This window comes from Mobula hypostoma, chromosome 2 (assembly GCF_963921235.1).
Source record: "Mobula hypostoma chromosome 2, sMobHyp1.1, whole genome shotgun sequence".
NCBI lineage: Eukaryota > Metazoa > Chordata > Chondrichthyes > Myliobatiformes > Myliobatidae > Mobula > Mobula hypostoma.
Genome location: NC_086098.1, coordinates 37,091,699 through 37,103,977, shown reverse-complemented (window position 1 = coordinate 37,103,977; position 12,279 = coordinate 37,091,699). Strand labels below are relative to the sequence as shown.

The window sequence follows — 12,279 nt, the reverse complement described above, 5'->3', positions numbered from 1 at the left end:
GAGCTGCAAGTATCTTCCGCTCTTTGTGAACTTGCTTCATAGCATTTGAACAATGCACTCAAACAGAGCTCTGCCATAACCTAGAAATGTTCAGCAAGTTCTTCTCATATCATTCATACAGAGCTAAATTTTATTACTTATTTGTACAACTACTTCCTGCTCAATTTGATTGTACAGGACTCCATGCCATAGGGAATAATTATACCGAAAGAATAACTTAAAATGGAAAGTAAAAAAGAAATGAGTAATTTTGCTCAAGTACAGATATCATATTGATGAAAGAGGGATCATAGTAGCACCAATGACACATGCTTCAGTATTACTTACCAAGACCATGAAACAATATTTCTCAAGGTTAGGTGTCTATTTTGCTTTATTTACACAATGAATGGGTAACCACTTTGTTCTGTCCATGGTGAATTCTTAATTATTTGATGACCCTTGGAGCACTTCTATAGCTTTCTAGATCAATATGCATCAGATGCCCTTTCTTTAATAGATTCATTAATTTCACCACTGCAATAATAAGTTCTACCATAACATCAATAAAGATTAAAGTCTGTCACGAGCCTTGTGGCCCATCAGGCTGGTGCTTATGCCAGTTTCCGTGGCGTGAAGCGACTGAGAGTACGAGACTCACCCCCCCCCCCACCCCGGATAGGACACCAGTCTATCATGAGGTTAACCCCCAGCATTTTTGCTGGTACCCATTCTCAGCTGGCTAGACTAGAACACTGTGTGGTTAAGTACCTTGCTCAAGGACACACACGCTGCCCCGGCCGAGGCTCCAACCCACGACCTTCAAATCGCTAGTCCAATGCCCTAACCACTTGGCCACGTGCCATACATAACATTAATAGAAGCACAGAAATTGCAGTGTTCATCAACATTTCTGGAAGTTTAACTCAACTGAATCCTTCTAAGTGCCTACCATAGTAATACTGATGCAGCAAATCATTTATTCACACAAACCTCCACAAAACGCCTCATGGCAGAAGAAACAGTGTGACTATTGTAGATCACTGCAAAACAACGAGAGAGCAATGTTTGGATTCTATAGTATAACTTTAGCAGCTGCTTCGTAAAACTGCAAGGGCAACGCAGGAAGAGGTTTGCAGAGGAATATCCAACTTTATTTCTTATGAACAGCTAATATAATGATCCAAGAGCAAGTGGAATCTTAAAAAAAATGTTGCACTCAATTCTTAAAGAAAATATGAAAATGAAATATGCACAAGTGATTGGAAAATTATTTTAAATACCAATTAAGGTATTTGTATGTGCATTAGATTTCATATTCACATTTTTTTTAAATATGGAATTTTCTGACATTTTGCTTAATGTAACCCACTGATGTTCCATTTTCCCACCAAAACTATAAATCATTAGTCAGAGTAATAATCCCTCTTACAATAAGTAGGAAGCTAGCATGACTTATTGTAAGAATGCACAGCTGAATTCCTCACATTTGTAGGGCTTGTATAGAAATTAAAAATAAAAACATAACACGTTATTATCATAACTCTTTGCTTCCTTCTTTCCTTTTGTTTCAGTTAAACTTGTTATTGAATTTGAAAATCCCTGCAAGGATATCACATACAATTTAAAGGGGATGTCTATTTAAATAAGGTGTAGATGTATTTGTCAAATATTTTGCAATTTACTTCAATAACAATAAAGGCTAAAGTGGACATTTCCTGTGGTGCCATTTTTAAATAGCTTACTATAATTTTTCTACAACATCACCTCAGTAAACATCTGTGCATCTCACATTAACTACATAATCAAAATGAAAAGTGTCACATAACCCAGCATTGCTTTTCGTTTAAATGTGCAATAAAAGATATTTTTGTTTGTTTGAACCTCAACTGTTTTTATTCACCTCATTTACGCAGTAACAGATGAATTAAAAACATTAAATACTCCTGATTAGAGGAGAGGACAAAAAATTAAGCTGAAACAAGTATCAGTTGTTAAACTCAGTTGTTGACGGAAGAGCTTGCCAAACTTGATCCAAACCTTGACCATTTTAGAACTGCACTGAGGAGCAAACAGCTTCCAGCATTCCTAAATTGCTCCCGAGGAAGCAGCAGTAAAAAATCTCAAAGCCATTGAAAAATGATTAACAACACCAGCGTCTGAACGACTGGCATAATGTTTTGAGTAGCTGGTCAAGGACTACATTTGCAGCATGCTGCCACCCACACTGGACCCCCTACAATTTGCCTACCGACACAACCGATCAACAGATGACGCAATAGCCACAGCTCTGCACACTGTCCTTACACATCTGGAGGAGAAAGATGCTCATGTGCTTGGTCTGCAGTTCAGCATTCAACACCATAATTTCCTCCAGGCTTGACAAGAAGCTCAGAGACCTCGGCCTTCATCCTGCCTTGTGTAGTTGGATCCTGGACTTCCTGTCAGGTCGCTGGCAGGTAGCAAGAGTGGGCTCCCTCACCTCCAACCCTCTGACCCTCAGCACAGGTGCCCCTCAGGGCTGTGTACTAAGCCCCCTCCTTTACTCTCTGAACACCCATGACCGTGTCGCCACCCACAGCTCCAATCTGCTAATTAAATTTGCTGACGACACTACATTGATTGGCCTTATCTCAAATAATAATGAGGCAGCCTACAGAGAGGAAGTCTTCACCTTGACACAGTGGCGTCAAGAAAACAAATTCTCCCTGAAATGTCACAAAACAAAGGAGCTGGTTGTGGACTATAGGAGGAATGGAGACAGGCTAACCCCTATTGACATCAATGGATCTGGGGTTGAGAGGGTGAACAGCTTTAATTTCCTCAGCATAAACATCACCAAGGATCTCACGTGGTCTGTACATACCAGCTGTGTGATGAAAAAGGAACAACAGTGCCTCTTTCACCTCAGACGGTTGAAGTAGTTTTGTATGCCCCCCCCACCAAATTCTAAGAACTTTCTATAGGGGCATGATTGAGAGCATCCTGACTGGCTGCATCACAGTCTGGTATGGGAACTGTACTTCTCTCAATCGCAGGACTCTGCAGAGAGTGGTGTGGACAGCCCAGCACATCTGCAGATGTGAACTTCTCACTACTCGGGACAGTTGTGTAAAAAGGGCCTGAAGGATCATTGGAGACCCGAGTCACCCCAACCACAAACTGTTCTAGCTGCTACCATCCAGGAAACGGTACCGCAGCATAATAGCCAGGACCAACAGGCTCCGGGTCAGCTTCTCCCACCGGGCCATCAGACTGCTTAATTCATGCTGATGCTACTGTATTTCTATGTTATATTGACTATCCTGTTGTACATAATACAAATATTTATTATAAATTACTATAATTGCACATTGCACATTTAGACTGAGATGTAACGAAGACTTTTACTCCTCATGTATATGAAGGATGTAAGTAATAAAGTCAATTCAACACATATCATCTCAATGATGCTGTAGTCTATTAGTTAATTTCAGATCCACGTTAAATCTCAAACATATGATTGAAACCAATACAACCTAAAACTGAGCACAACATTTTAGTATATGGGTAGTTAATCTCAGAGATGAGATAAACGTAGAGTTTTTTTTTCCAGTTTATATCTGGAGGCCACATAAGTAAAATGAGAAGAAAGTTTCTTCCCAGGGTGGCAAAATCAATTCCATAAAAACATACAAGCGAATCAAACTTCGCAAGGCTGGGAAGAAATTTTCTAGTTTGGATAACTCTTTCAGATAGGTAGCATACAAACACACTACAGGCTAAATGGTCCCTCCTAAGGGAGCTTAGGAGGCGATGGTGCCTAACTATGACTCCTTTGCTTGAATCTTCAGAAACAGCTCCATTTCTATCTTTAATATCTCTATTTTTCCCTTCAGGGTTCTTTTGAAGACCCTGACCTGGAGTTACACACTAACTTCAGTTATAGCAGGAATGGGACCAGCTCTCGGGGTCTCATGACTGGCCACTATTCGATATACCATGGATACAGCTGAGAAGATTAGCGCGCCGTCAGGGTTCTGGTATTTTGTGGCTCTGGAGGTGGGTGGACTCAAGGTCGGTGCCACTGCCTGATGTGTTGTGGGAGTACATGGAATAACAAAAGCAGCAAGCTGGCCGTTTGGGCCAGGATTGAGTTCTTTGGGCACAGTGCTCGGAAAAAGCGATGCAACAGACTTTTAACATCATAAATTAGTGAGTTGCTTGATATGTCTCCCTTCTCACTGTGTTATGGGGACACCCTTTTTTCCTTTATAAGAGAGAGAGAGCGAGCGCCTGCGGTATGTTGAATTATCCGGTGAATGAGTAGTCTTCGGGGTACTGCGATTCTGTGTCTTTATTGATGCCTTGCTGTACACTTGAGTGCTCAGTGGGGGTTGCGCCAATGCTTTTTTTGCTGGTGGGGGGGGGGAATTGTGGCTTTGCTACTGCTTATGCATGGAGGGTGGAGTTGGGAGGAGGGCTGTGGGGTTCTAACATTTAACTGTCACTCATTCTTTGGGGCACTGCTCTGTTTTTGTTGATTGTTGCGAAGAAAAAGAATTTCAGGATGTATATTGTATACATTCCTCTGACATTAAATGTACCTTTGAAACTTTTGAAACAACTAGATCCTTAACTTCCTCACCAGGATACCACAGTCTGTTTGGACTGGAAATAACATCTCCTCCTCAGAGACAATCAACATTGTTGCACCTCAAGGAGGTGTGCTTAACCTGCTGTTCTTCTCTCTCTACACCCATAACTATGTAGCTAAGCAATACCATCTATAAATTTGCTGATGACACAACTGTTGTTGGCATAATTTCAGATGGTGCTGAGGAGGCATACAGTCATCAGAGCTATTGAGTGTTGAAGTAACTACAGCCTTGCACTCAATGTTAGTAAGACCAAGGAATTGATTTTGGACTTCTGGAAGGGGAAGTCAAGGCAACACACACCAGTCATTATCGAGGGATCAGCAGTTGAAAGGGTGAGTAGTTTCTTCAATCTCCTGCGTGTCAACATATCTGAAGATATCTTGGACCCAACATATTTATACAATTACAAAGAAATCATGTCAATAGCTATATTTCATTAAGAGTTTGATGAGATTTGATATGTCACTGAAGTCTCCAGCAAACTACTACAATTGGACCATGGAGAGCATTCTAACTGGTTGCAAGATCATCTGGCTCGAGGGACCACTGAACAAGGTCAGAAAAGGCTGCAGACAGTTGCAAACTCAGCCAGCTCCATCATGGCTAGCAGCCTCTCCAGCATCCAGGACACCTTCAGAAGGCAATACCTCAAAAAGATGACATCTGTCACTAAGGACCCCAATCACCCAGGACATGCCCTCTTCTCATTGTTACCATCAGGGAGGAGGTATAGGAGCCTGAAGGTACACACTCAACATTTTAGGAACAGCTTCTTCCCCTCCACCATCAGATTTCTGAATGAACAATGAACCAACCCATGAATACTACCTCACTATTTTTGCTCTCATTTTGCACTACTTAATTTATTTTTAAAAGATATTTCTTATTGTAATTTATAACTTTAATAAAATGTATTGCATCATACTGCTGCCACAAAACAACAAATTTCACAACACACATCAAAGTTGCTGGTGAACGCAGCAGGCCAGGCAGCATCTATAGGAAGAGGCGCAGTCGACGTTTCAGGCCGAGACCCTTCGTCAGGACTAACTGAAGGAAGAGTGAGTAAGGGATTTGAAAGCTGGAGGGGGAGGGGGAGATGCAAAATGATAGGAGAAGACAAGAGGGGGAGGGATGGAGCCGAGAGCTGGACAGGTGATAGGCAGAAGGGGATACGAGAGGATCATGGGACAGGAGGTCCGGGAAGAAAGACGGGGGGGGGGTGACCCAGAGGATGGGCAAGAGGTATATTCAGAGGGACAGAGGGAGAAAAAGGAGAGTGAGAGAAAGTATGTGTGCATAAAAAAGAGTAACAGATGGGGTACGAGGGGGAGGTGGGGCCTAGCGGAAGTTAGAGAAGTCAATGTTCATGCCATCAGGTTGGAGGCTACCCATACGGAATATAAGGTGTTGTTCCTCCAACCTGAGTGTGGCTTCATCTTTACAGTAGAGGAGGCCGTGGATAGACATGTCAGAATGGGAATGGGATGTGGAATTAAAATGTGTGGCCACTGGGAGATCCTGCTTTCTCTGGCGGACAGAGCGTAGATGTTCAGCAAAGCGGTCTCCCAGTCTGCGTCGGGTCTCACCAATATATAAAAGGCCACATCGGGAGCACCGGACGCAGTATATCACCCCAGTCGACTCACAGGTGAAGTGATGCCTCACCTGGAAGGACTGTTTGGGGCCCTGAATGGTGGTAAGGGAGGAAGTGTAAGGGCATGTGTAGCACTTGTTCCGCTTACACGGATAAGTGCCAGGAGGGAGATCAGTGGGGAGGGATGGAGGGGACGAATGGACAAGGGAGTTGTGTAGGGAGCGATCCCTGCGGAATGCAGAGAGAGGGGGGGAGGGAAAGATATGCTTAGTGGTGGGATCCCATTGGAGGTGGCGGAAGTTACGGAGAATAATATGTTGGACCCGGAGGCTGGTGGGGTGGTAGGTGAGGACCAGGGGAACCCTATTCCTAGTGGGGTGGTGGGAGGATGGAGTGAGAGCAGATGTACGTGAAATGGGGGAGATGCGTTTAAGAGCAGAGTTGATAGTGGAGGAAGGGAAGCCCCTTTCTTTAAAAAATGAAGACATCTCCCTCGTCCTAGAATGAAAAGCCTCATCCTGAGAGCAGATGCGGCGGAGACGGAGGAATTGTGAGAAGGGGATGGCGTTTTTGCAAGAGACAGGGTGAGAAGAGGAATAGTCCAGATAGCTGTGAGAGTCAGTAGGCTTATAGTAGACATCAGTGGATAAGCTGTCTCCAGAGACAGAGACAGAAAGATCTAGAAAGGGGAGGGTGGTGTCGGAAATGGACCAGGTAAACTTGAGGGCAGGGTGAAAGTTGGAGGCAAAGTTAATAAAGTCAACGAGTTCTGCATGCGTGCAGGAAGCAGCGCCAATGCAGTCGTCGATGTAGCGAAGGAAAAGTGGGGGACAGATACCAGAATAGGCACGGAACATAGATTGTTCCACAAACCCAACAAAAAGGCAGGCATAGCTAGGACCCATACGGGTGCCCATAGCTACACCTTTAGTTTGGAGGAAGTGGGAGGAGCCAAAGGAGAAATTATTAAGAGTAAGGACTAATTCCGCTAGATGGAGCAGAGTGGTGGTAGAGGGGAACTGATTAGGTCTGGAATCCAAAAAGAAGCGTAGAGCTTTGAGACCTTCCTGATGGGGGATGGAAGTATATAGGGACTGGACATCCATGGTGAAAATAAAGCGGTGGGGGCCAGGGAACTTAAAATCATCGAAAAGTTTAAGAGCGTGAGAAGTGTCACGAACATAGGTCGGAAGGGATTGAACAAGGGGTGATAAAACAGTGTCGAGGTATGCAGAAACGAGTTCGGTGGGGCAGCAGCAAGCTGAGACAATAGGTCGGCCAGGACAGGCAGGTTTGTGGATCTTGGGTAGGAGGTAGAAACGGGAAGTGCGGGGTGTGGGAACTATAAGGTTGGTAGCAGTGGATGGGAGATCCCCTGAGCGGATAAAGTCGTTGATAGTGTGGGAGACAATGGCCTGGTGCTCCTTAGTGGGGTCACGATCGAGGGGTAAATAAGAGGAGGTATCCGCGAGTTGTCGCTGTGCTTCGGCAAGGTAGAGGTCAGTACGCCAGACTACAACAGCACCCCCTTTATCAGCGGGTTTAATAATAATGTTAGGATTAGTGCGGAGGGAGTGGAGAGCAGAGCGTTCCGAAGGAGTGAGGTTGGAATGGGGACAAGGTGCGGTGAAGTCGAGACGGTTGATGTCCCGTCCGCAGTTGGCAATAAAGAGATCCAGAGCAGGCAGAAGACCAGAGCGGGGTGTCCATGAAGAAGAGGAGGGTTGAAGACGGGAGAAGGGGTCATCGGTGGGGGTGGAAGAGTCCTTGCCGAAGAAGTAGGCTCGGAGACGGAGATGGCGGAAGAAAAGTTCCGTATCATGGCGAACACGGAACTCGCTGAGGAACAGGGTCTCGGCCTGAAACGTCGACTGCGCCTCTTCCTATAGATGCTGCCTGGCCTGCTGCGTTCACCAGCAACTTTGATGTGTGTTGCTTGAATTTCCAGCATCTGCAGAATTCCTGTTGTTTGCGTTTAAATTTCACAACATGCGTCTGCGATATTAAACCTGATTCTGATTCAGCAGGCTTCATATATTTCAAATTAATGATAGGATTGTGGGAAATTTGAAATTCTGCAGAGATGCTTTCCATTCAATTTCACTACTTTTAAATCTTGGTCAAGAGGCTCAAAGTTGTCCAGTTACTGCTCTTTATAAGAACTCTTGCAAATATAACAGAAGCACTGCAGATCATTATTCTGATTCCTCCAGTAACAGATTCTGAAAACAAAAGCTGCTGTTTTTCAAACTGAACCATCCAATGCAAGATTTAGCACAGCTAAATATCAGCTTTTACTGCTTTTGCACAATAAAACTAGATGCCTGAAACACCAAGGTGAATTTCATAACCTATTATGCAATGAAGGGTTATCACCTGCTAGGAATTTTTTTTTAAATCTTTTATTGACTCAACTATAGAGTCATGAATCAATGGTTACTTGACCTCCAGTACACCCTGCTTCAATATAATTTATCCTATTAAGAAGCCGATTTTCATACAGTCTTATAAAAATTGGTAATGCTTGATAATTAATAGAATATTATGGTCGTAAACACGAGGAATTCTGCAGATGCTGGAAATTCAAGCAACACACATCAAAGTTGCTGGTGAACGCAGCAGGCCAGGCAGCATCTCTAGGAAGAGGTACAGTCGACATTTCAGGCAGAGACCCTTCGTCAGAATATTATGGTGTTATTTTTGTTGTCAAAACATTTTAAATGAATAAATAAGGGAAGTACAGGGCTTCATTTGTTTTAACAATAGGTTTCAACTGCATGACTCCCTTACCAATGAACTGATCAATCATTAAGTGCAAACTCTATTAGTTTTCAGGAGAGTCGGAAGATAGAGCACCATGGTCAATCAGTACTACCTATCCACTACCAACAGAATAAAAGTGATTGCAATATATTAAACAAAAAAAATGACCAAGTCAGGTGCGGTCAATCGAAAGTAATAAGACTAGTAAGGAAATCATGTCATTGAAAACTACTGTTAAAATAAATTACCTCTTGTACTTCCATTGTAGAGCTACCTTAAAGTGTTTAGACACAAAAATACCATTCTATCAGTCAATATCACCAACTTACATAAAAATATAATAGCATGAAAATTACCTGCATGATAAGTTATGCTGAAGTAGACTGGCGAACAGAGGATGGGCCGCAACAACATAACAAACAATAGAAAATCGGGAATGCTATTATTCAAGATTCAAAATGAAAGAGATTAAAATGGATAATAGAGGCAACCAAAAAACGATCCATGTTTCAGTTTTGATCAGTGATCAGTTAATATTAAACAGGATGACTGATAGATGGAAGAAGGCCAATGTTTCGAAGTCTGGGTCTTTCCTTGATGAAACTGGTTGCCATTTAACAACGACAAATTTGCACTTAGCTATATTGTCTTTGCAGATAAACATCATTCTCCAGACTCATTAATCCTCAAAGTTCCTAGCATCTTTAACCCCCATGTTAGTGCCTGCTGAACTGTACTTTCATATATCACATTAAAGGAAGAAATACTTCAAATCAGAAGTATTAAGATACAAACAAAAATATACTATATGTTATATAAACAAAATATAATATCCATTTCAGGATTACCTATTTAATAAACAAGCACTTGAGAATAAAATTGCATGGCACTACATAAATAGAAGAATAAATACAAAAGCTTCAGCTTCAATTATTTTACTTCCGGATAAAGAAATCAAATCACCATAATGTGATTTTACTTGGTTAGTGAAATTTTAACCCCACGTCAGGTAGAGCACCAATAGGTTTCAACTGAAGTCATGAAATGTAACCACAATTAAACAATTCATATAACTGGCCAGAGCTGACATTTATTTATTTAGTGGTGCAGCATGGAGTAGGTCCTTCTGGCCTTTTGAGCCACGCCGCCCCAGCAACCTCAAACCCCGATTAACCCTAATCTAATCATGGGAAAATTTACAATGACCAATTAATCTACCTGATACATCATTGTATTGTGGGAGAAAACTGGAGCACCCAGGTAAAACCCATACCTTCCATGGGGAGGATCCATAGAGACTCCTCACGGAATGGCGCCAGAACCGAACTTCAAACTCCAGAACACCCCAAGCTGTAATAGAGTTGCGTGAACTGCTATGCTACCATAGTGCCCAATGGAATACACAGTACAGCTGGATTTTAGTGCTTATTAAGATTGTAATTAGTTTGTATTATTAACAGCATTTCACTGAAACAATTAATATGATAAAATGGAACGGAACTTGGAAATATTACAGTCTCGTTTGCTTGTTTTTGTTTCTAAAAAAAAAAAGCACTTTATCTCAGCTCAGTGTTAAATTTTGCTTGCATTCTTCCAAAGAATCATATGGTTCACAGCGATAAGATGCACTGCATTTCTTGAGTTACACCAAGGCATCACAGTCAAACAATTTGAATCAAGTGAACTCAGTGCACCCAAATCTAAGAAGTGAGTCCCTTCCCAGACGCAATCTTTTTGCAGGAACATATTGTTTAGTTGCAAAGTTTGTGACTGGTGTATGCCAAGCTCCTGTCTATCCTAGATCATTTTCTGCAGTGATAAGGCCACATCAGGAAACACAGCTGTAAGAGGAAGGAAGTAGTGTCTGAACCAAATGGGAAAAAAAACCTAAAGCTTCAGGATGTTCAGTTTGATAGAAAGCAATGGAAGCAGTACTTTGTATTTTCTCATTCTACACAAACACAGGAGCAAAAATAATTTTTTTTAAAAATGTGGAAATTTCTGGCACTGTGCATTTTGGGAGGTCCAACTATAACTTCAATTCAATATTTTCAAACTTTCTATCAACTTCTGAGAAAACTGCACGTTCCTGAAATGTGTACCGATATTCAAAACATACTTAAATACAAGAGGTTCTGCTTGTCTTTAATACAAACAAAAATAAGACCTGCATAGATAAACAAGATTACTTCCATGAATTGCTTCCCCCACCTCCCCCAAAAAGAAAGTACTTCACTAAAATCTAATTGCAAAGCAGAGAGACTGGTCATTCAGACAGTAAAATCTGCACAAGTATTTTTCCTTTTTATAAAGCAACTAGTCTAATAACACTCGTTTTGCTTCCCGCACATTTTAAGATTCAAGTCTCAAACAACTGTGTTCAAGTACACTGCTTTCAGATTTCCTCATATTAACTACAAATTAATAACAACTGGTTTCTCTTTTAAGTTACCTTTTCTCTTTAATATTTAAAGTTATACAATCATTGCTTCACACTCAATTTATCACACACTTCATAACCAATTTCACAACATGCACTTCCAATTCAGAGACATTTGCAAGTCTCTAATGAATTTTTCCCCCAATTACTAGGTACTAAATGTGCCTGCAAATAGTTTTTCAATAAAGAGTGAACAAAAGACAAGTAGAAATAAATAATCCTACTCTATTTCACATTTTAGTTCAATTAGTACATAGAACAGTATAGCACAGTACAGGTCCTTCGGCCCACAATGTTGTGCCAACCTTTAAACCCTGCTTCCCATACAACCCCCCACCTTGAATTCCTCCATATACCTGTCTAGCAGTAAAATAAGTAAATACATGTAATAGCCTCACCTCTGTTCTCTTATCATCTCCCAATCCTTTAATTTGCTTGAACCGTTTTCCAAATACACAGGCAAGATCAGTGGCACTTCGAGAAGAGAGATCCTTTCCTGTTAACCGATTGCAAAGAAAAAAGGTGATGATTAGAAATTATGCAAAACATGCTCAACTCAACTGAATTAACCAAAACTCTACCAAATGTAATGGGCCATAATCACCCTATTTGAACATGCAAAAGCTTGGGCACTCCGATCAAAATTTCTGTTACTGTGAATAGCTAAGCAAGTAAAAGATGAACTGATTTCCAAAAGGCATAAGTTAAAGATGACTCATTTCTTTAATATTTTAAGCAAGATTACTTTTCTTATTTCCATCTTTTACAGTTTCAAAATAACAAAAAAGGAAAAGGGCCCAAAGCAAAAGCTTGGGCACCCTGCATGGTCAGTACTTAGTAACACCCCCTTTGGCAAGTAT

The 12,279-nt window shown here is 41.6% G+C and overlaps 1 protein-coding gene across 1 annotated transcript in view; it reads right to left on the bottom strand.

The window, feature by feature from the left end:
• The window catches only part of pinx1 (PIN2 (TERF1) interacting telomerase inhibitor 1), a 113,622-nt gene that overhangs the window by 54,421 nt on the left and 46,922 nt on the right, over nucleotides 1–12,279 (bottom strand). The window contains exon 6 of the mRNA XM_063035601.1: nucleotides 11,818–11,915. Within this exon, the coding sequence (XP_062891671.1) occupies nucleotides 11,818–11,915 (98 nt within the window). The remainder of the gene's footprint in view (nucleotides 1–11,817; nucleotides 11,916–12,279) is intronic.